Genomic DNA, 23,486 nt, shown 5'->3' with positions numbered 1-23,486 from the left:
CACTTTGCCCCCCTAAACCACAGTCTGCCCCTCCTATAACCACATTGTCCTCCTCAAAACCAGGCTTTGCCCTCCCCAAACCATACTTTGCCACCCCCAAAGCCAGGCTTTGCCCCATCCCAAAACCACACTTGACCCCACAAAGCCACACTTGCCTCTCTCTCCAATATTTTCCTGTTGTTAACTTCCCCCAGCATCCTCCTTAATTTAGGGATATTGTTAATTTGGAGTCCTCATTAATTTGGGGACGTTAATTTGGGGGTGTTGTTAATTCAGGGCCCTTCTTAAGTTTGGGATGTCATTAATTTGGGGACATTTGAGCTTTGCTAGGCTTAAATCCCTCACAGGAACACCCCTTCATGTCACCCAGCTGCCCCCTTCTCTCCAAAATCAAAGCCCCAGTGAGAAGAAGGTGCGAAAGTCATTTTCCCATGGGAAAAGCAATGGGAATGGGCTGGCAAAAGGGTTAAGCCAGGGCTGGAGTTCCTAAACCATCCCCGATGGGATCAGCTCCAGCTTTTGCCATCCCAGTCTGGAGCTGGCAGGTCTCAGTAGAACGAATTTTAGGGAAGGGAGAAGAAAAAAGGGGATCAGGAAAGCAAATTCCCAAAAAAACCTTCCCCATGCTGGGCTTTGGGGCAATGCTTCTGGGATGCTCCAGGTTGGGAGCTTTCAAAGCCCATTCCTGGCCGAAATGCCAGCAAAGCTTCTACAAACTCAAAGATCCCAAAGGTTTCCTTGGGAGCATCCTGGTGAAAATGGTTTTCCATAGGGATTTGCAGCAGAAGGGGGGATCCAAGGAATGCCGGGCCCAGTGGGATGGATAACACAGGTGCCAAGTCCTGCTGGAGAATGCCCCCAGGGAGCCGAGATGGGTATTTGCTGGAGCTTGTCTCTTCCCAAAAAGGCCCCGCACGAGCCAAGAGCCCTATGGCAAAGCCGGGATCTGACCTTTGCTCCCAGCACTGCGACTCCCAAGGGAATAAATAGGATAAACTGGTGCCAGGAGCTGGTTTTCCCCCAGTTTCCAACCTGGCCAAGCTCCCTTTGCCCAGCCAAGCTCGGCACCACCGCGCAACAGCTCGCCGCCGAAATCGCGGCAGGGATTTAATTAAGGCAGACACCTCCTGCCTCCTATCCTCCTCCTCCTTCTCCTCCTGCCGGACAGGACAGCGCATCTGTCGGCATCCACTTGGAATTTGCTCCGGAGATCGGGCATACTTTCAGTGGGACACGGAGAGCATCGCTCCGGCTGGACCAGAGGCAGGCAAACACTGGTTCTTTGGGTGACGCCAGGATGTGGTAGCCAAAAATGCCACAAATCCCAGCCCACCCTTCCTACATCCCATCCTTCATCCCATCCTTCACCCCATCCTTCATTCCATCCATCACCCTGCTGCTTTTTCGGATGTGCCAGACTCATTTCTGGGACAATTTATGCCAGTAGAATGAAAACCCCACCCCAACCCCACCAGGGAAACCCCTCGAGAGGGACAAGTTCAGTGCCTTTAATTAGTCAGGCTTTAAATGAGATTATCCCAAAGCTCCGGAGCTTGGCACCAGGACAACTCCCAGATTGAATCCAAATACTGGGGACATGCTGGAGATGCCAGGTCCCTCCACCTGGCAAAGGGGTTTGGGGTCCTGGTGTAACTGTCCCTGCCAGCCATGGAATACGGGATTTGGGGTCCTGGTGTAACCATTCCTGCCAGGAATGGGATCTGTGATTTGGGGTCCTGGCATAACCATCCCTGCCAGGAATTGGATCTGGGATTTGGGGTCCCGGTGTAACCGTCCCTGCCAGCCAGCAATGGAATATGGGATTTGGGGTCCTGGTGTAACCATTCCTGCCAGGAATGGAATCTGGGATTTGGGGTTTTGGTGTAACGATTTCTGGCAGGAATGGAATCTGAGATTTGGGGTTCTGGTGTAACGATTCCTGGCAGGAATGGAATCTGGGATTTGGGGTCCTGGTGTAACCATTCCTACTGGCAATGGAATTTCCCACAGGGTTTACTAAACCCCAGGCTGGGGGAGATGAGTTGCAGCATCCTCCCCTCTACCAGCCCCAGGCTTTGCTGGGTGGGTTGGGGGAAAACCGGCAGGTCCCCGGTGCTGAGCGAGGCTTTGCCGGTAACGAGCAGGTTCCCAAGGTGTTAATTAGTTATGCAAATGGCAAAGGCATGGAGGGTGGGAGAGGGTCTGGCAGCACCGAGCGATGTGAACAGAGCAAAACCTCAGCCTTCGGTGTCTTCCCTCCCTCTCCTCTCCCCAAACCCCTAAGAATGGGGATGTGACACCCAGCGTGGACATCAGACCCCAAGCGTGACGGCACAAGGGAGGCTCCGCGGCGGAGGTGTGAGGGAGACTCCGGCTATGCCGGGCCCGGCCGAGCCGGCAGAACGAGCAGAACCGGTGTCGAGGAACGGGGCTGGCTCCTAGCTCGCTTCCTCTGCCAAACTACCCCGGGAGAGGCGCTGGGACGTGGGAACAAGGCACAACCCTCGCTCGGCCGCTGGCACCACGAGGCCAGCTCGGGGTGGGCACAGAGCCACCGGCACCGTCCTGGGGCAATCCCAGCACTGCCGACCCCAGCCCCAGCGGCACCTCCAGAAATCCTCTCGTTCTCTGCACGCTGCCCCCGGGAAGGTGCCGGGGCTCGAATCCTCACCGTCAGCCGTTTCCACCGGCGCTTTGCCAAGGGCAAAGTCCTTCCCCTTGCCCTGCCATGTGCTAAGCGCCAGCCCAACCGCCCCTCCCTACGTCCCCACGTCCCCGACCCATCCTCCCACCAACCATCCCAAGGGCAAAAACCCCACCGGATGCAACTCAGAAGTGTGAGGCGACCGCTCACACCCCCCCCCCCCATAACCTCCCCCCCCAAAAAAAACCCAAACAAACAAACCAACCAACCAACCAACCATCATCAATTTAGGGGAGCAAACCTCTTAAAAATAAACCCCAAGCAGATGTTTCTTTCTCCCCACCACAGAGGACACTCTCTCCACCCCCCAACTGAAGCAGTGCCGCCCACCCTCCTCCTGCTCGGGCACGACAGGCACGATGTGAATCCCACTTACAACCACCCCGGGCCGGTCAAACCAGAAAGCACCGATGGTGTTCTGGTGGTGAAACTGCCACGACTTCTTGGGGATGTTCCCCCCTCCCCAACCCCTGACACGGTCCTGCCCTCCCCATGTGTCCCCTTCCTCAGTCCCTCGGGTGGGTTTCAAGCAGCGTTTTGCTCTTAATGACCCAAAGAAGCTGCCGCCGGAGGTGGATTTGGTCCAGCTGCCACCCACACTCCACAGGGGATGCCCCAGAGACGAGCTGAGATTTTCTTCTTTTGGGGGAGGGAGGAGGCGGGGGAGGGCGTTAAGGTATCAAAGTGGCTTTTAAGGTGCCGTTTCCCATGGAAATAACCCCAAAACCACAAACCCAGCAAGGGCTTTTCCTGCCCACCCCAAGGAGCCACCGGCGAGATACGGTGAGGGCAGAACCAACCCAAAGAGAACACAAATCACCCCAAAAGGTGATGGTGTCACGGGAAGGAGGGGGACAGATGAGTTTGGGGGCGTGAAAGACAGGAATGGGGGAGCACTCACCTCCTGGCGAAGCCCCTCACATCTCTCCATCGTGGGGCGAACGTTAGATTTGGGGGTTCCCCCCCGCCGCGGTGGAGCGGGGGGAGCCGGCGGCTGGCCGGGGCTGACAGACAAAGCGGATGTCCAGGCAGGGGGACATCACGTCCTGCATGTCCCCCCCACCGGGGGCTTCTGTGGGGGACAGAGATGAGGCAGCTGACGCCAAGTCGACCCGATTTTTAATTTCCACCCTGGGGCGGGGGTGGTTTGGGGGGGTGGGGTGGCTCTACTGTCTCCCCACCCCTCCTTCCCCTAAACTCCCACTAAACTGAGGGGGGGGCTACCACATCCTCCCCAACCCTCCGCCCAAAATCCCATCTTCCGCCAAAATCCCACCTCTCCCCAAAATCCCACCCCCCCCCAGAATCCCACCTCTCCCCCAAATCCCACCCCCTTCAATTTCTTCCCAACCCCCTTTGCCTTTTTTATTCCGCTTCATGCCTCCAACCCACGCAGCCTCCACACAACTTCGCCGCCGCGCAACTTCCAGCCACAACTTTCCACACGAAACCCCTAACACCCCCCCCCCTCTTTTAATCCCACCGCCCCCAGTTTGAGCTATAAAGATCATTACCGGAGGCACAAAAAAAAAAGCTGGGGGGGGGGTGGAGGGGGTACAGCACCCTCTTGGAAACTGGGAGACTGGAGTCGGGGGGGAAGCTAAGTGCATGCAGGGTGGTGTGGGGGGATTTAAGGAGGGGAGGGGGGATCTAAATTGGGGTTGAAATGCAGCTAATTTCTGCCTCCTCCCCTTCAAAACATCACCCTCCCTCCCCTGCCCCCCGCCAGGAGGGTGCTGCGGTGGAGCTGCACGATGCTGCTGCTGCTGCTGCTGCTTCCTTTGTTCTGCAGGCGCCCGCTCAGGGGGGACCCTCTGGGGCTTCGCAGGGAGGGGAGGGGGAGGGAGGGAGAGGGCAGTGCCCTGTGCCACCCCCCACAATGCTTTGCAGTGAGGTTTGGGGCGGCGGGGGGGGGGTCACTCAAACCTTCTGAGGTTATGGGGGGAGTTTGTGGGGGGTGCATGCTGGTGGTGGTGGAGGGTTTAGGGGGAAGCAAGGAGGGGGTTGGGAAGTGAGAAGCAGGGCGGGGGGTGGTTGTTGTAGGCTGTGGGATTTCGGGGGGTTGGGCGCCGCGTTCTTGTTGGAGGGGGTGTGGGGGGTTGTGTGTGTGGGGGGAGCCAGGTTTTTACTGTGGGGCTGTGGGAGAAGGAGGGACACAAGTTTGTTATTGTGGGGTCGCTGGATAGGGGAGGGGAGCACAGGGTTATTATCAAGGGGCTGGGGGCAGCACCGGATTGTTGTTGTAGGGGTGGGGGCACCAGGTTTGTTATTGTAGGGTCCTGGCATGGTGGGATGGGCACTGGGTCGTTGTTGCAGGGTCATTGGCTGCAGGTCCACATCTATTCTTGTGAGGTCACTGGAGAATATCCCAGGAGTGGCAGCCCAGCTCCTGTGCCCCCCAGCTCCTGTGCCCCCACCCCACAGCCCTCCCACCCCCTGCTCTATATCCTCCCCACCCCAATGCCTAAATCCTCCTCTACAGCCCCCAACACCTGCCCCAAAGCCTCCCATCTCCCACTCTGCCCTCTCCACCCCAAACCCAACCCCACATTTCCCCCCTCCCTCACTACCTCTGGGGGGGCAGCTGCTCACCCTCCACCCTGTGGTCACACAGACTCCAAACCCTGCACAGCCTCCCCTAAAGGCAGAAGGGGGTCATCCCCAACGCCCCCCCACCTCCACCCTGGGGTGATTTCCCCCTCACCCAACACCAAAGTGCCCCCCCCAAAATGTCCAACCTCCCCTCCCCAGCAGAGACCACCCAGCAGGTGCCAAATCCCTGTGGTCTTCCCTCAAATCCAGCCCAGCTCCAGCCCCCCTCCCATGTCCATGGGGTCACCCCTGGCCACAAATGCCCCAAAAATCAGAGAACAAAGTGTCCCCATGGGGCAGCACCTACTGGCCCCCCCTCCCTCATCCCCCCAAAATCCCACTCGGGGTTCAGGACACAGGAGCTCAAAGGTTCTTTGCTTTTAATTAAAGGTGTGGGGGGAAAATTATCAAATAAATAATAAATTAACAGAAGTGCAACCTTTTCCACTGGAATTTCACCAGTGGCTCTAGCATTCCCAGCTGGGAATCCCTATGGATGGGAAAGGGGTGGTGGAGGTGGTCCCCAAAGCACACACAGGGAGCACATTGGCACCCCAAAACTCATCCACACTTCAAACCAGCCCCTGCCCCAAACACAGGGGCCAAGGGGGTCCAGGATTGGTCCTCCTGGTGTCAGGATCCTGGGCTGGAGCTCACCGAGGGGATGCCCCCTTCCCGGGGGGCACTGGGGGGCTGCTGCCAGAGCTCAGCGAGGGCTGGGATCAGATGGCAAAGCTTTGGCTTGCAGCGACCTCACAAAAGCCTCCACCTGCAAGGAGAAGTTGACTGAGGGCATGGCACTGCTGGAATGGTGCTGGGATGGCATCAGGGTGGCACCAGAATAATGCTGGCATTGCAGTGGGATCACACTTGGATGACAGCAGGATGGTGCTGGGATGATATTGGGATGGTACCAGGATGACACCACAGTAGTACAAGGATGGCACCAGGATGGTACTGGGATAGTGCTGGTATGGCACCAGGATAATGCTGGGATTGCATTAGGATGGCACAAGGATGGTGCTTGGATGCCACCAGAATTGCACCAGGATGGTAGCAGGATGGCACTGGGATCACACCAGGATAGTCCTGGGATGGCACCAGGATGGCAGGGGGATGGTGTTGGGAAGGCATTGGAATGGTGCTGGAATAGCAGCAGGGTGGAACTGGGCTGGCAGTGGGATGGTGCTAGCAAAATGCTCACATGGCACTAGGAGGGCACTGGGGCTGTGCTGGGCTGGTTGAAAGCAGCGTGGACCAAGGGTGTGGGAATTATTTTTCCCAGGGGAAGATGAAGGTGAGGTGGAGGCCAGGAGGCTGTGTTCCTGGCAGCAGGATGCCACCAAGCTGTGCCACCTCAGCCATGCCCACCTGTGCCATGAGGACCCTCTGCATGGCCACGTCATGCTCAAAGTCCTTCTCCACCTCCAGCACCAGGACAGGTGCCTGCTTCACCTCCTCAAAGTGGACCCTGAAGGCAGGAAGGAGAGAAGGGGCTAGGACCAACCCCCAGGGCAGGGGGATTGGCACAGCAGTGCCCAGGGGGGAGCACCAGGCTGGGACTCACTCTGTGGTCCTGTCCACCAGCCACTGCTCGTGCTGGGCATGGAGCTGCTGCAGGTATCCCAGCTGGACGCCACCCTCCTCGCTCCGCGCCCTCCGCTGCAGCCGCTCCAGGCACCTCTGCTCCCAGGGGAGTCATGGCAGGGAGACGGGAGCAATGGGGAGGGGGAGGTTAGATGGGGAGAGGGAAGTTTGAGGGGGAGAGGGAGGTTCGAGGGGGAGAGGGAAGGTTCGAGGGGGAGAGGGAAGGTTCGAGGGGGAGAGGGAAGGTTCGGGGAGGAGAGGGAAGGTTCGGGGAGGAGATGGAGGTTCGAGGGGGAGATGGAGGTTCGAGGGGGAGAGGAGGGAGATGGAGGTTCAAGGGGGAGAGGGGGAAGATGGAGGTGGAGGTTAGAGGGGGAGAAGGAGGTTCGGGGAGGGGGGATGGAGGTTCAGGGGAGGGGGGGAGATGGAGGTTCAGGGGAGGGGGGGAGATGGAGGTTCAGGGGAGGGGGGCAGAGAAGAAGGTTCAGGGGAGGGGGGCAGAGAAGAAGGTTCAGGGAGGAGGGGGAGAGGGAGGTTCAGGGGAGGGGGGGGAGAGGGAGGTTCAGGGGAGAGATGAGAAAGGGAGGTTCATGGGATGGGGGACAGCCAGGATGTTAATGGGAGAGGTGGGAGGGAAGTGGAATGCAGGGAGGTTACGGACTGGTGGCCAGCAGAGCAGCCCCAGAAGCAGCATGGCTGGGCACTGGGCAGCCCTGAGGATGCTGCAGCCTTCCCTCCCTCTCCAAACTCTGCTCTAGGATCCAGCACTCCCTCTCCAAAATTCCCTCTAAGATCCAGCCCTCCCTTCCCAAACTCCACTCTAGGATCCAGCATTCCCTCTCCAAAGTCCCCTCTAGGATCCATCCTCCAAATTCCACTCTAGGATCCACCTCTCCCTCCCCACAGTCTGCCCTAGGATCCACAGCCAATCTCCCACTGAGTATCCCATGGGAATGGGGACAGGTCCCACCCCTCCAGGCTAGAAGTGATGCCAAAGCCCCAACGTTCTGACAGCTCCCAGGGCTCGCTGGGCACCGTGCAGAGTCCACCAGCTGCCACATCCCCTTCCCAACTGGAGAAGGTGGGGCTGGCCACATCCCTGTCCCTGCTGGCACCGGGGGTCTCACAGCACCCACCTGAGGTGTGGCCCGAAGGTAGAGGAAGCCATGGAGAGCAAGGTGGGTGCCCAGCTGGCGCACCAGGAACTCGTGCCAGTCCTGGTAAATGGCCCACTCCAGAGGCTGCAGGTGCCCAGCCTCAGAGAGGTTCTTGGCAAAGATGTACCTGGGGAGGGGTGGAGAGAGCTGGCACCAAGGCCATGGGGGCTCCAACCCATCCCCCCCCCCCATGCCCAGGGGGCTTCACGGAATCATTTAGGTTGGGAAGACATTCACAAGGTGGCTGAGTCCAACCATCAACCCTACTCTGACACCAAGTTAGGTGCAGTGTGGATCTGCACCAGGGTAGGGAGGACTTGCATAGGTTGGATCCATGGCCAGTGTTAGTGGGATGAGCTTCAACAAGGCCAAGGGCCAGGGCATGCATTTGGGGCACAACAATCCTAAGCAGTGCTGCAGGCTTGGGGCAGTGTGGTTGGAAAGCTTTCTGGCAGAAAGGGACCTGGGGGTGTTGATGGACAAGCAGCTGAAGAGGAGCCAGCAGTGCCCAGGTGGCCAAGGGAGCCAAAGGCATCCTGGCTGGGATCAGCAATGCTGTGTCCAGCAGGAGCAGGGAGGGGATTGTCCCCTGGGACTCAGCTCTGGGGAGGCCACACCTGGAGTGTTGTGTCCAGTTTTGGGCACCTCAATACCAGAGAGATGTGAAGGTGCTGGAGCCAGGGCAGAGGAGGGCAAGGAAGCTGTGAAGGGCCTGGAGAATAAATCTGATGAAGAACAGCTGAAGGGGCTGGGGATGGTTAGGTTGGAAAAGAAGAGGCAGAGGGGAGAGCTCATTGCTCTCCACAACTACCTGAAAGGAGGTTGTGGAGAGGTTGGTGCTGGTCTCTACTCACAGGTAATTAGTGACAGAACAAGAGGGAACTGCCTCAAGCTGTGACTGGGTAGCTTTAGACTGGACAGTAGGGAAAAATTTTTCCCAGCAAGAGTGGTCAGGGATTGGAATGAGCTGCCCAGGGAGGTGGTGGAGTCACCAACCCTGGAGGTGTTTCAAGGTGGTTTGGATGTGGTGCTTGGGGATGTGGTTTAAGGGTGACCCTTGTAGAGTATGGTTCTGGGTTGGACTTGGTGATCCTGAGGGTCTTGTCCAACCTGAATGTTTCTGTGATTCTGCCATGGCCACAGATAAGCCAAACCCCCAAGCACCACATCCCTGTGTCTTTTGAACACCTCCAGGGATAGGGATTCACCACCTCCTGGGCTGCCTGGGCCAGGCCTTGACAACCCTTCCAGTGAAGAAATTGCTCCTCATGTCCAACCTGAACCTCCCTTGCTCCAACTTGAGACCAATTCCTTGTTCCTAGGGAGAAGGCACCAACCTCCTTTGAGCAGAGAGCCAGAAGGTCTCCCCTCAGCCTCCTCTTCTCCAGACTGAACACCCCCAGTTCCCTCAGCTTCTCCTCACCAAACCTGTTCTCCAGACCCTTCCGGGCCCCCTTTGTCACTGGTTTTGTACCAATTAGGACTGTGGGTGTTTAATTAAGGTTAAAATTCCTAATTTGAGGATGCGCAGTGTTAGGGGGCCCCCAGTCACCCAGTGCAGCTCCATGCCCAAGCCCACCCACTGCCCAAGGGGTTTCCAGCCAGAACCTGATGCCAGTGAGGATGGGGCAGCCACCAGCTGTAATTAGTTGGGGGGTAACAAAGCCCCAAATTACCCATCAAGGGCTCCACCAGGGCTGGTGACTCTGCTCAGCCTGAGGTTCCCAGGAGACACAACCAGGGTGCTGCAGGTGCTTACTGTCCTGTTTGATGCCTTCACTTTCCCCCTCTGGATATGCTGGGCAGTGGGGGGGCCACAGCTTGAGTGCTGGGCTCAGTTTTGGGCTCCTCACTCCCAGAAGGATATTGAGGGCTGGAGCAGGGCCAGAGAAAGGCAACAAAGCTGGGGAAGGGTTTGGAGAAGAGTGCTCGGGAGGAGGAGCTGAGGGAGCTGGGGGTGTTCAGCCTGGAGAAAAGGAGGCTGAGGGAGACCTCATTGCTCTCTCCAGCTCCTGAGAGGAGGCTGGAGCCAGGTGGGGGTTGGGCACTTCTACCAAGAAACAAGGGACAGGACAAGAGGGAATGGCCTTAAGCTGCACTGTGGGAGGTTTAGAAGAAGCTTCTTTACTGAAAGGATTCTCAAAGCCAGGCCCAGGCTGCCCAGGGAGGTGGTCGAGTCCCCATCCCCGGAGGGGTTCCAGAAACCTGTGGCCATGGCGCTTGGGGCCATGGTTCGGTGGCTATGGTGGTGTTGGGTTGATGGTTGGACTGGATGATCTTGAGGGTCTTTTCCCACTCCTGTCTTTTCCACACTCCTGTGATTCTTGGCAGGGGAAGGGATCTGGTACCTATCGCTGTAGACTGAGCGCTCAAAGACCCTCACGGGGTGGAGGGTGCCAGGGAGCTGCTCAGGAGGTGGCTCCAGCATCATCTTCATCCTGCTGATGCAGGAGAAGGTCTGGAAGGTGTAGGACCATCGTGCTGGCTCCTGGTACATCATCTGGAGAAGGTTGCCGGAGCCCACAGAGGCCTACAGAGGAAGAGCTGTGGGGTGAGGCTGTCCCCGCCCTGCGCCAAGGAGCCGCAGGGCGCTGCCATGCCCTGGGTGCCCGCTGGGGTTACCTTGGCTGTGCTGCTGCCTGGCACCTTGCGCCATTGGGCCACAGGCTCAGTCACCAAGTGCCACTGGGGGAAGGTGGCACCCAGCAGCCTCAGGAAGGTTGATTTCCCCACAGCTGTAAGGAGAGGTCAGGGTTACCCTCTGTGACCTCCCCCCCAGCTGCTGCCTGTGGGTTAAGGAAGGGTTTTGGGGTACACCCCTCGTGCCCCAGCAATTAATTACAGACATTAAACCGGACCCTTAGGGGGCTCAGGCTGTGCCTCCCCTCCCCAAAACCCCAATAATTAATTACAGACATTGGGGTCATGGCAGTTCCCCCCTGCCCCCATAAATCCCCTCGACTCCATCTCACCCCAAATCCTTTATCGCACTCCCCCCTTTCTCAAGTTGTTCCTGAACCTCAAAATCCACTGATCCCCCCTTGTCACCCCGGGACCCCCACTGTACTCACTCCATTCCAAATCCCCCCACTTCCATCGCACCGCTAACGCTCCTTCTACCCTCCCCAGGCATGCCTGCCCCACCCCCCGCACGTTGTCCCTGCACTCCAAAGTTCACCCCCTTGTCACCCCGGGACCCCTGCTGTACTCACCCCCATCCCAAATCCCCCACCTCCATTGCATCCCAAACATTCCCCCCACCCTCTCCAGGCACCCCCGCGCCCCCAAACTTTCCCTGCACTCCCAGTTCACCAAACCTCCCCTAGTCACCCCGGAGACCCCTGCTGTATCCACCCCAAATCCCTCCCCTTCCATCGCACCCCAAATCCTCCATCCCCCAACCCTGCATCCCTCGGGAGCCCCCCCTTCCCAAATTGCCTCTGCACCCCAAAAGCCACCGACCCCCCAGTGCCCCTTGTGTACCCTCTCCCAAACCTTTCACCCTATATCGCAGCCTAAACCCCCTCATTTCACCCCAAATCCACGGCCCCCTCCTTGTTGCCCGGCTCCCCCATTGCCGGGGGACCGATGATGTCCCCCCGCCGGTACCGATGTTCCCTTCCAGCGCCAGGCGCAGCGCGCTGCCTCCCCGCCCCATGCCGTCGCTTCCGCCTTCTCGCGTCATATGCTAATGAGTGCCGCGCGCTGCCCCCGCCCTGTGACTAACAAGTGCCGCGCGCTGCCCCCGCCCCGTGACGTCACTACACGGGAAGCGGAGGGGAGGGGAAAGAGTCGCGGAAGTGACGGAAGTGGGGAATGGAACCGTATGCAAATGAGGAGGCGGGGACTCAGGGAGGGGGCGGGGCCACCAGTATAGGTCTAAAGGCATCAACATGGGGTTGGGGGCACTAGTATGGGGTTAGGGGCGCCAATATGGGATTGGGGGCACCAGTATGGGTCCAAGAGCATCCGTTTAGGGTTAGGGGCACCAGTATGGGATTGGGGGCACCAGTATGGGTCCAAAGGCATCAACATGGGATTAGGGGCACCAGTATGGGATTGGGGGTACCAGTGTGGGTCCAAAGGCATCTACATGGGGTTGGGGCACCATTATGGGGCTGGGGGCACCAGTATGGGTCTAAGGGAATCAGCATAGGGTTAGTGGCACCATCTTGGGGTTAGGGGCACCAATATGGGGTTGGGGGCACCAGTATGGGTCCAAAGGCATCAACACGGGGTTGGGGGCACCAGTTTGGGGCTGGGGGCACCAGTATGGGTCTAAGGGAATCAGCACAGGGTTAGTGGCACCAGTATGGGGTTAGGGGCACCAGTATGGGGTTGGGGGCCACCAGTATGGGTCCAAAGGCATCAATACAGGGTTAGTGGCACCAGTATGGGGTTAGGGGCAGCAGTATGGGTAAAGGGCATCAATAAGGGTTGAGGGTACCAGGATGGGATTGGGGACACCAGTATGGCGCTGGGGACACCAGTGTGGGTTAAGGGCATCAACATGGGGTTGTGGGCACCAGTATGGGATTGAGGGCACCAGTATGGGTCTAAGGGCATCAACATGGGTTAAGGGCACAAGTGTGGGGTTGGGGGCACCATTATGGTCAAGGACATCAGCATGGGGTTGGGGGCACCAGAATGAGGTCTAAGGCATCAACACAGTGTTGGAGGTAAGTACCAGCATGGGGGCACCAGCATGGAGGCACCAGCGTGCAGTTGAGGACATCAGCATGGGGTTGGGACCACCAACAAGATATTATGGGCACCAAATAGGGTCGAGGGCATTGGCATGGGGTTGGAGGCACCAACAGAGGGCTGGGAGCACCAGCATGAGGTCAAAGACATCGACACAGGGTTGGAGGCATCAACATGGGGCTGGGACCAGCATCCTGGGGTCAGCTGCATAGACATGGAGTTGGGGGCATCAACATGGGGTGGAGGGCAGCAGTGTGGCATCAGAGGCACCAACAGGGGGTCAGGGGCACCAAGAAAACACTGGGGGCACCAACATGGGGTCAAAGACATCAACACAGGGTTGGAGGCATCAGCATGGGGTTGGGAGCAGCAAGCTGGGGTCAATGACATCAACACAGGGCTGGAGGCATCATGGCGGAGTCAAGAACATCAGCCTGGTGCCAGGGGCACCAGCACAGGCTCATGGGCACCAACAGGAGGTGGGGACTCCCCCACCCCTCTCCTCACATTACCCTCAGCCCCCCAGGCCCTCCCAACCTCCAAGGCTCACAGAGAAGGGGTCTGGAGAAAAGGCTTTAATGAGCAGTAGGTGGCAGGGGGGGAGCAGCAGGGACCGAGGAGGAGGAGGAGGAGGAGGAGGAGGAGGAGGAGGAGGAGGAGGAGGAGCACCCCCAGGCCAGGCCGAGCCGGGGGCACCGCCGCGGGGCGAGGAAGGGGATTTAGAAGCACTTCCGGTGGACGATGGAGGGTCCAGCCTCGTCATACTCAGGCTTGCTGATCCACATCTGCTGGAAGGTGGAGAGGGAGGCCAGGATGGAGCCTCCGATCCACACTGAGTACTTCCGCTCCGGGGGGGCGATGATCTGCGGAGACACAGCCCTTAGGGTGCTGCCACCCCCAAACCCGTGCCAGAAGGGCACCGAGTTGGGAGGGGGAGGCCACACTTTGTTTGCCCCCCACCCACCCACCACCACCACCAGCACCACCACCGACACCACCAGCTCACTTTGATCTTCATGGTGCTGGGAGCCAGCGCTGTGATCTCCTTCTGCATGCGGTCGGCGATGCCAGGGTACATGGTGGTGCCACCAGACAGGACGTTGTTGGCATAGAGGTCCTTGCGGATGTCGATGTCACACTTCATGATGGAGTTGTAGGTCGTCTCATGGATGCCAGCTGACTCCATGCCTGGGGGTGGCAGGGGGCTCTCAGCACCCTGAGCCCCTCCTCAGGGCTCCCCAAAAGAGCCACACGGTCCCCCGTGGGCTCGTCCCTCCCTTTGGGGTTCAGAGCACTTGGGAGAGGCTCAAAGCACCGCTGCAGGGCACCCACGGAAGCTGCTTGCTCCCAGCTGGGGTGGTAGGGACGGGGGGAGACCACATAGGGCAGGGCTGGGGCAAGTCAGGGGTGGGCTCACCGATGAAGGAGGGTTGGAAGAGGGTCTCGGGGCAGCGGAAGCGCTCGTTGCCGATGGTGATGACCTGCCCGTCGGGGAGCTCGTAGCTCTTCTCCAGCGAAGAGGAGGAGGCAGCTGTGGCCATCTCGTTCTCGAAGTCGAGGGCCACGTAGCAGAGCTTCTCCTTGATGTCTCGCACGATTTCCCGCTCGGCTGCAGGAGGAGACGGAGAACAGCCTCAGTCTGGCGCCCTGGGCAGCACCCTGGGGTCCCACAGCACCCCCCACAGCCTACCCTACAGCCCACATCACCCCACAGCACCCCCACAGCACCCCACAGCCCATCCCACATCACCCCACAGCCCACCCCACAGCCCATCCCACATCCCCCCGCAACCTACCCCACAGCCCACCCCACAGCACCCCACAGCCCATCCCACATCACCCCACAGCACCCCCACAGCACCCCACAGCCCACCCCACAGCACCCCACAGCCCATCCCACAGCACCCCCACAGCACCCCACAGCCCATCCCACAGCACCCCACAGCCCACCCCACAGCACCCCCACAGCACCCCACAGCCCATCCCACATCACCCCACAGCCTACCCCACAGCCCACCCCACAGCAACCCACATTCCACCCCACATCAGCCCACATCCCACCCCCACAGCACCCCACAGCCCACCCCACAGCACCCCACAGCCCACCCCACATCACCCCCCAGCCCACCCCCAGTCCCGTACCGGTGGTGACGAAGGAGTAGCCTCTCTCGGTGAGGATCTTCATGAGGTAGTCGGTGAGGTCACGGCCGGCCAAGTCCAGGCGCATGATGGCGTGGGGCAAGGCATAGCCCTCGTAGATGGGCACATTGTGGGTGACACCATCCCCGGAGTCGAGGACGATACCTGCAAAGAGGTTCAAGGGTGAGGGATGGGCTCCAAGCTGGCTTGGTCCCTTCCCCACCGTGGATGGGGGTAGTGCAGTCTGGAGAGGAGAAGGCTCCCAGGAGACCTTCTGGTGGCCTTCCAGAATCTGAAGGGGGCTCCAAGAAAGCTGGGGAGGGGCTTTTGAGGGTGTCAGGGAGTGATAGGACTGGGGGGGATGGAAAAAAAAAATAGAAGTGGGGAGATTCAGATTGGATGTGAGGAAGAAGTTCTTCCCCATGAGGGTGGTGAGAGACTGGCAGAGGTTGCCCAGGGAGGTGGTGGAAGCCTCATCCCTGGAGGTTTTTGCAGCCAGGCTGGAGGTGGCTGTGAGCAAGCTGCTGTGGTGTGAGGTGTCCCTGCCCATGGCAGGGGGGTTGGGACTGGCTGAGCCTTGAGGTCCCTTCCAACCCTGACAGTTCTCTGATTCTATTGTTCTGTGGTGCCCAGGGGGGAGATGCTGTGGCTCCTACTCACCGGTTGTGCGGCCAGAGGCATAGAGGGAGAGGACAGCTTGGATGGCGACGTACATGGCAGGGACGTTGAAGGTTTCAAACATGATCTGAGGGCAGGATGAGAGGGATAAGAGTGGGTCAGGGGGCACCATGGGGGTCTGCAGTGGCATCTCAGCCTCACCCATGGAGGCCTTCCTGGAGAGCTGGGGTCTGGGGATTGCACAGACCAACAGGTGGAGAGTTCAGACTCATGGAAAAATAGGTGAGTGCTGCATGGATACTTGGGTCAGTGAGCTGCAGGGCACAGCACAGGGATGGCTGTGGTGCATGGGAAGCCACATGGGCAGTGCATGGCAGGTGGGCAGTGCATGGCATGTGGGGTGGTGCATGGCATGTGAGGCAGTGCATGGCGTGTGCAGCAGTGCATGGCATATGGGGCAATGCATGGTGTGTGGGGTGGTGGATGGCACATGGGGCAGTGCATGGCAGGTGGGGCAGTGCATGGCACATGGGCAGTGCATGGCATGTGGGCAGTGCATGGCATGTGGGTAGTGCATGGTGTGCAGGGCAGTGCATGGCATGTGGGCAGTGCATGGCATGTGGGCAGTGCACTGCCTGGAAACAGGAGTCACCACAGGGCACAGAGACCACATGGGCTTGTGCATGGCATAAAAAAACTGTAGGGCAGTCTGTTGTGTGGTGGGCACCATGGGCCCATGTGCTGTGGAGAAACCCCCTGGTCCCTGAGCACACTACAGAGCTCTGCCCTGGCTCAAGCACCAAGCTGCACCTCACCACCTGCTCCTTCACCCTGTGCCAGCTCCTTCTGGCTTGCTAAACCCCCAAATCCTCCAGGCCTTCCTGTGCTTTTGGAGGATCCATCCACAGCCCCATTCCCATCTCTATCTCCAGTCCTATTCCATCTCCATGTCCATCTCCATGTCTATGTCCATCCCCATCCCCATCCCCATCTCCACGTCTATGTCCGTGTCCATCTCCATGTCCATCCCCATGTCCATCTCTGTCTCCATCCCCATCCCCATTCCTACATATGTATCCATCCCCATGCCCATCCCCATGCCCATTCCCACACCCATGGGTCCTGCAGCACCCCACCTGGGTCATCTTCTCCCGGTTGGCCTTGGGGTTGAGGGGTGCCTCGGTGAGCAGGGTCGGGTGCTCCTCAGGGGCCACACGCAGCTCGTTGTAGAAGGAGTGGTGCCAGATCTAGGGCAGGCAAAAGAGCGTTGAGCTCTCACCCCCACACCACAGCCGGGGCCAGCGCCCTCTCTCCATGCCGGGGAGGTGGCCTCACCTTCTCCATGTCGTCCCAGTTGGTGATGATGCCATGCTCGATGGGGTACTTGAGGGTGAGGATGCCCCTCTTGCTCTGTGCCTCGTCGCCCACGTAGCTGTCCTTCTGCCCCATGCCTACCATGACACCCTAGTGCCGGGGCAGAGACCGCCTCGTTAGGCTCTTTCTGGGTGATTAAAGTGGGGGTGGGGGCGGGTGGGGGCTGCCCCTGGGTACCCACCTGGTGGCGGGGCCGCCCCACGATGGAGGGGAAGACGGCGCGGGGGGCATCGTCGCCGGCGAAGCCAGCTTTGCACAGCCCGGAGCCGTTGTCACAGACCAGGGCGGTGGTTTCCTCCTCGCACATGGTGGGGCCGGGAGCGGTTGGTGTTCGGGGGGACCTGGGGGACAAGCTGGAGCCGGCAGGGAGCAGAGTTAAAGGCTGGGGCAGGGCTTGCGCCGCGTCGCCGCCTCCGGCTGTGGGTGGTGAAGGGTCGGAGTCCTCGGTCCCACAAAATCCTCCGTGAGCCGTGCCAGGGGGTGGCCGCCAGGTGTGGCGATGCTGGGAGCAGGATGATGCTCATCCCCCATGGGTGCTGCTCCGTGCCAGTGCTGCTTCTCCATCCTTCACCAGCTGGTGCCCCAAATGGGTGCCAAAGCCTCCTGCCCATGCTGGCCCCACAGAGGTGCTCCCCAGGGAGCTGTGGCATCACTGTCGCCAGCTGGTGTCCCCCAAACAGGCAGGCGATGCCCACTCATCCAGTCCTGCCTTGGCAGCCCTGTGCCATTCTGCCTGCACATCCTTTCCCAAAAATGGGAATAAAATAGTCCTTCCCAGCCGGTGCCCCCCTCTGCCGGGGGATGCACTCCCAAATCCAGAGGAACACAGGCAAAAACCTTGCAAAGCCCCCAGAAAACCCCAGTCACAGGGACCTGGAAGAGCACAACCTACCTTGGCCACAGCCCAATTCCTGTCACCTCAACAGAAGTCCCCAGCTGCGGGGTCACACTGGAACAGGTTGTCCAGGGAGGCTGTGGATGTCCCCTCCCTGGAGGTGCTCAAGGGATAAGGCCTGGAGCAACCTGGGCTGGTGGGAGGTGTCCCTGCCCATGCCAGGGGGGGTTGGAACTGGATGATCTTTAAGGTCCCATCCTACCCAACCCATTCCACGATTCTATGAACCCCCTCTCACTTGCCACGCAAACCAATCTGGAGCCACCCCGTAGGCACTTTGGGCATCCCCACACCCCCTCAGCACTCCCTCAGCACCCCCTGGGGAGTTTTCCCTGCCGGGGCGGGGGCAGCGGGGCTGGGCAGTACTCACCGCGGCGGGCGAGGGCTCCTTTCCTCTGGGACCCAGTCCCGAGGAGCTTTGTATCTCACTCCCATGATCCACCATCAACCTCATGAGGCTGTCACCTCTCAACAACCAAATGCCCCTAAAACTTCTTTTTCATTGTTAGTTTGCCCATAATTCAATAACCAGTTGTAAATCTATCAATAAATTTACCCTTTTCTGAGTTTTTACCCCTCCTTCATACATATCCAAATCACAAATCGTTTCTTTTCCTCATGTTATTCATCTTTCTATCCTGTCTCCCTTCCTATCAATCATCTTCATCTCATACCCAACAATATAGTACATACCATTCCCAACATACATCTCCCATCTCTTCACCCTTTATCTTTCCTCAACGCTTTACTTTTTGATATCCATTCTACCACCCCCCCCCACCTTCATTATTATTCTTATTTTTTCTACATCCCCCATTTTTACAACCTCTTCCTTTATTTTCTAATTCTCTCCCATCCTCACTATCACATTTAATTATCAACCATTCCATCTTTCCATTGTTATTCATTTCCACCCATTCAACTTTAACAAATTTCACAGACCCATATTTTAAAACACACACTCCCACCAAAATTTTCTTAATTTCATCTTACAATACCACCCCCCCCCCACCTCATTAACCCATTTCATTTACATCTTTCACCCCCACTCCCCTCCATCTACATTTCATCCCCCCCTCCATTTGATTCCCCATTTTCCTTTCTTTCTTTCCCCTACACATCTCTTACACCCACATCCATCCTTCAAAATGCTCCTCCATATCCATTCCCCCCATTTTATAATATTTAACATACCCCATCCACCCATCCCCCCCTCCTCTTTCCTTTTCAGCTCAACCCCCTCCCCATCCTAATCCCCTACCAAAACACCCCAAAAACCAAAAAAAATTAAAAAATTATATATTTATATATAAACAAAACCCCCCCCCCCCCCCCACCCCACTGGCAAGGGGTGAGCAGAGCCCAGCAGCCTGCGGCCCTGGCAGAAGCCAACCAGAGGCTGCCAACCTCCTGGTGTCTTTTTAAGGGCAACAGCCCCACACTGGGCACCTTCCCCGAGCACATGGGGCAGGAAGTGGCAGGAGAGGTGCCTCAGAGCCACCACCCAAAGCTATGGGGGCGTGGGCTGCAGATGGGGAAACTGAGGCATGGGGTGCCCAGGCTGCTTCCTGCTTTGCTTTGTGTGGTCCCAGGCTGTGCTCAGGGCAAGGACATGAGGGCACTGCTGCTGCAATAAGGACCAAGAGCTCTAGGATCCCACCACCAGAAGGGACCCAAGAGGCCTGGTGTGTCCCTGAGTCCTGGAGGGAGGGAGCAGATTCTTGAGCTGTCACCCACCAGGACAGGGACGTGGAGCCTCCTGGGCACCACCAGCCCACTCACACCTCCACAGCATCCTCAGTGGGAGGCTCTGCCCCAGTTCTCTCCCTTCCTGCAGGGATCCCTCAGCACACAGGGGCTGCGTTTTTCCCCTGGGTCCCCTGGACGTGCATCACTCAGTGTCTCCACCACACGCCCCCAGCCCCAGGGACCTGCTGCTGCCTTGCATCCCAGCCCAGTTCCCTTGGTCCATGGCCAAACATGAGGTCACCAAGGCAAAAGGTTGCCATATATGACATGCTGAAAAAAAAAAAAAATCCCAACCAAGGAATAAAAAAAATTAACCCCAAACTCAGCAGAGAGCAGATCCAGAGAATTGGTCTGGTTGGAAAAGGCCTCTGAGATCATCCAGTCCAACCAGCAACCCAACACCACCATGGCCACCAAACCATGGCCCCAGGTGCCATGGCCACAGGTTTCTGGAACCCCTCCAGGGATGGGGACTCCTCCACCTCCCTGGGCAGCCTTTGCCAAAGCAGAAAATGGGGTAAAAAAGAGAAGGGGTTCGATGGAGGCAGCAGCTTGTGCTGGGAGAGCCCTGTATGGAAGGGAGCACAGCCATGCTGGGGGGCTGCTTGGAGGCAGTGGCAGGACCCTGCCCCACCCCAGGGTGGGGGCCACAACGCCCAAAGCTGCGGGGACACCCCTGAACCACAAAGCAGAGGGTGTCAAGCCCAGACCCTGCGTTGCAGCACCAAGTGACATCACTTTTCCATCCCGGGTGTTCGTGGGGCAGCTCCAAGCTCCTTCTGGGTTTCTGCAGGACCCCCAAACCACTCCAACCCAGCCAGCTAGGATGGGACACCTCGGCCTGGCCAGTTTGAAACTGGGGTGGGATGGTGGCGGCAAAGCCCCGAGCGGGAACGCAGCCTAAAAAGGAAAGGTTTGGCCGGCGCAGCGCATCCAGCCGGCGGCTCTGGGATGCTGGCAGGAACGCGAAGCATCCCGCGGCCCAGGCCAGGCCGGCCCCGGCTGGGGTGATGGCAGGACGAGGAGGGGGATAATCCCTGCCTTGCCGTGGGGTTTCAGAACTCCTGGCACACTGACGACCCTCAGCACCTCCCCGCAAGGGTAGCAGTCACGGTTCAAAGCGCTCCGGCCACCACTGAGGGACGAAGTGGAGAACAGAGCTGGGGCACGGGGAGAGGAGCTGGGGCAGGACAAACAGCTGGAGAAGGGCGAGAGGAGCTGGGGAAGGGCGAGGGGAGCTGGGGAAGGGCGAGGGGAGCTGGGGAAGGGCGAGGGGAGCTGGGGAAGGGCGAGGGGAGCTGGGGAAGGGCGAGGGGAGCTGGGGAAGGGCGAGGGGAGCTGGGGAAGGACGAGGGGAGCTGGGGAAGGACGAGGGGAGCTGGGGAAGGACGAGGGGAGCTGGGGGACGAGGGAGCAGGGAAGGCGAGGGGAGCTGGGGAAGGGCGAGGGGAGCTGGGGAAGGGCGAGGGGAGCTGGGGAAGGGCGAGGGGAGCTGGGGAAGGGCGAGGGGAGCTGGGGCAGGGCAAACAGAGCCGGAGCAGGGCGAGCAAAGCTGGGGCAGAGAAAACAGCTGGGGCAGGGCGTTGGGTCCATTCCCATCCCCCAGGCAGACAGAAGCATCTCACCCTGCCCGCAGGAACCCCCCACGCACGCCGCCCGTGTCGCTGCAGGGGATGAACCCTTCCTGCGAAGCAGTTTGGGTTTGTGTTTAGCTCCAACCAACTCCGCGACCCTCCCTCCCCTCCCCCCAGCGGGACCTGAGTGGTTTTTTGAGGGCTATGAGTCCCAGCTGGCCAGAGGGGGTGGCTTAGTGGGACAGAGGGAGCGGGGCCAGCGTCCACCCTGCGGCACAAAATGCTGACTCAGCGACTTTTAAGTGCAAAAAAAAAAAAAAAAAAAGTGATGAAGAAGGAGCTGCGATGAAAAAGGCGCCGGCGCCGTGGGCAGGGCTGGGCGGCAGGCAGCAGCTGGCCGCTGATGGGAGCAGGGCAGCTCCCGCGGCTGCAGAAATTCCCTGCCGGCGTTTGTCGGTCACTGGGACGACTGAGGACTGGGGCAGGGATCTGCCTCCAGCTCCTCTCCCTACCTGGAGCTTTCTGCTGAGGTCAGCTCAGACCTGAGACAGCTCAGAACTGAGACCTTCGGTGATGGGGAGCTGAGGTCAAGTTGTGATGTTCATGACAGGCTGGAAGGAATTGCTGCTCCCTGGCTTGGATCACAAACTGTGGCCAGCAGGAGCTGGGAAATGATCTTCAGGTTGCAGCAGCTGATCCTTCAGGCCTCTTCCAACCTTGCATTCAGCCTTGTACTAAGCACTGGGGAGGTCACACCTTGAGTGCTGGGTTCAGTTTTGGGCCTCTCACTTCAAGGACATGAAGGGGCTGGAGCAGGTCCAGAAGAGGGCAGTGAGGATGCTGACAGGTCTTGAACACAAGGTCTATGGGGAGTGGCTGAAAGAGTTGAGGTTGTTCAGCCTGGAGAAGAGGAGGCTGAGGGGAGACCTTCTGGCTCTCTGCAACTCCCTGAAAGGAGGCTGGAGCCAGGTGGGGGTTGGGCTCTGCTCCCAGGGCACAAGTGATAGGCCAAGAGGAAATGGCCTCAAGTTGCACCGAGGGAAGTTCAGGCTAGACACGAGGAACAATTTCTGCACTGAAAAGGTCATCAGGCACTGGCCCAGGCTGCCCAGGGATGTGGTGAGTCACCATCCCTGGAGATGTTTAAAAGCCATTTGGATGAGGAGCTCAGGGACGTGGCCTAAGAGTTGTGTACAGGGAGACAGAACCATAGAATGGTCCAGGCCGGAAGGGACCTCCAAAAGCTCATCCAGTCTGACTCCCCTGCAGGGACATCCCCAACTACATCAGGTTGCCCAGGGCCTCACTGAGCCTCACCTTGAATGTCTCCAGGGATGGAGCCTCAACCACCTCCCTGGGCAACCTGTTCCAGTGTTCCACCACCCTCGTAGTGAAGAACTCCTTCCTGATATCCAATCTCAATCTGCTCTGCTCTAGTCTGAAGCCATTGTCCTGGTCCTGTCCCTGCAGGCCTTCGCAAACAGTCTCTCTGCAGCCTTCCTCTACCCCCTTCAGGGGGTGTTATGTCTCCCTGGAGCCTTCTCTTCTCCAGGCTGAACACCCCCAGCTCCCTCAGCCTGTCTTGTAGCAGAGCTGCTCGACCCCCCTGAGCGTTTTCCTGGCCCTCTGGACCTGTTCCATGTCCTTCCTCTATTGTTACATTATGGTTGGACTTGATCTCCAGGTCTTTCCCAAGCAGCTTCTGCTCTACTCTCTATGCATGATGGCCTTTCACACCTCCTGTGGCCACCATGCCCTGTGGGAGCCAGCAGGGTGAAGAGCAGATTGCTCCCTTCTGCACAGAGCTGTGGGATGGACACCCACACCACAGCTGCAAACCCACCCCCAGCATGCTGGAAATAAATGAGGTCCCACAGCTGTCCTCAAGTCCCCTCACTTCCCTCCCTCTGCCAGGGGCAGGCTGTTTCCAAAACTAATGGCAGCAGCAGTTTGTCACACAGGAGGCCAAGGAGGTGGCTGGAGAGACACAAGCCCTAAAAATCCTGGGGTCAGAGTGGGTTTGGTTGGATCATGGAGTTCAAGCCTGAACCCAGCACTGCCACAGGGCACCACCAACCCCTGGCCCTCAGCACCACATCCCCACAGCTTCAAAACCCCTCCAGGGACAGAGACTCCACCACTGCCCTGGGCAGCCTGGGCCAGGCCTTGACAGCCCTCAAGGAGAAGAAATTTTTCCTCATGTCCAACCTAAACCTGCCCTGGGGCAACCTGAGGCCATTTCCTTTTGTCCTGTCCCTTGTTTCTTGGCAGAAGAGCCCAACCGCCACCTGGCTCCAGCCCTCCAGGGAGTTGTAAAGAGCCAGAAGGTCTCCCCTCAGCCGCTCCTCCCCAGCCCTGTTCTCCAGACCCTTCCCTCCACTCCCTCCCTGCTC

The 23,486-nt window shown here is 58.8% G+C and overlaps 2 protein-coding genes across 5 annotated transcripts; both read right to left on the bottom strand.

Moving 5' to 3' along the window:
- Nucleotides 1-5,954: 5,954 nt before the first annotated feature.
- Nucleotides 5,955-11,725, bottom strand: DGUOK (deoxyguanosine kinase). Its single transcript, XM_054396659.1, has 7 exons — nt 11,650-11,725; nt 10,663-10,775; nt 10,389-10,570; nt 8,020-8,167; nt 6,864-6,979; nt 6,668-6,767; nt 5,955-6,065 (listed from the first exon to the last, which is right to left on the bottom strand). The coding sequence occupies exons 1-7, from the start codon at nt 11,723-11,725 to the stop codon at nt 6,003-6,005; spliced, it is 798 nt and encodes a 265-aa protein (XP_054252634.1). The 3' UTR covers nt 5,955-6,002.
- A 1,700-nt stretch (nt 11,726-13,425) lies between these two features.
- Nucleotides 13,426-17,182, bottom strand: ACTG2 (actin gamma 2, smooth muscle). 4 transcript variants are annotated; one of them, XM_054396649.1, is made up of 8 exons: nt 17,057-17,182; nt 16,837-16,965; nt 16,638-16,748; nt 15,544-15,628; nt 14,887-15,048; nt 14,162-14,353; nt 13,751-13,932; nt 13,426-13,607 (listed from the first exon to the last, which is right to left on the bottom strand). In XM_054396649.1, exons 1-8 carry the CDS (start codon nt 17,180-17,182, stop codon nt 13,464-13,466), a joined length of 1,131 nt encoding a protein of 376 aa, XP_054252624.1. In that variant the 3' UTR covers nt 13,426-13,463. The 4 variants fall into 4 exon arrangements, with proteins under 4 accessions (XP_054252624.1, XP_054252628.1, XP_054252625.1 ...); XM_054396653.1 differs by lacking the exon at nt 14,162-14,353; XM_054396650.1 differs by lacking the exon at nt 16,638-16,748.
- Nucleotides 17,183-23,486: the final 6,304 nt, after the last annotated feature.

Source organism: Indicator indicator, chromosome 38 (assembly GCF_027791375.1).
Source record: "Indicator indicator isolate 239-I01 chromosome 38, UM_Iind_1.1, whole genome shotgun sequence".
Lineage (NCBI taxonomy): Eukaryota > Metazoa > Chordata > Aves > Piciformes > Indicatoridae > Indicator > Indicator indicator.
The sequence above is the reverse complement of the archived record's forward strand: the minus strand, read 5'-3'. Positions and strand labels throughout refer to the sequence as shown.

Excerpts from the sequence above, each read along its gene's own strand:
- DGUOK (XM_054396659.1), bottom strand. The coding sequence starts at position 11,725 with ATGACGCGAGAAGGCGGAAGCGACGGCATGGGGCGGGGAGGCAGCGCG. Across the intron at positions 10,776-11,649 it reads GGCGCTGGAAGGGAACATCG|CTGTGGGGAAATCAACCTTC; the intron begins GTACCGGCGGGG and ends CTCTCCTTACAG. Across the intron at positions 6,066-6,667 it reads AGAGGGTCCTCATGGCACAG|GTGGAGGCTTTTGTGAGGTC; the intron begins GTGGGCATGGCT and ends TTCTCCTTGCAG.
- ACTG2 (XM_054396649.1), bottom strand. The coding sequence starts at position 17,182 with ATGTGCGAGGAGGAAACCACCGCCCTGGTCTGTGACAACGGCTCCGGG. Across the intron at positions 16,749-16,836 it reads ACTGGGACGACATGGAGAAG|ATCTGGCACCACTCCTTCTA; the intron begins GTGAGGCCACCT and ends TGCCTGCCCTAG. Across the intron at positions 15,629-16,637 it reads ACCGGGAGAAGATGACCCAG|ATCATGTTTGAAACCTTCAA; the intron begins GTGGGGTGCTGC and ends TCCTGCCCTCAG.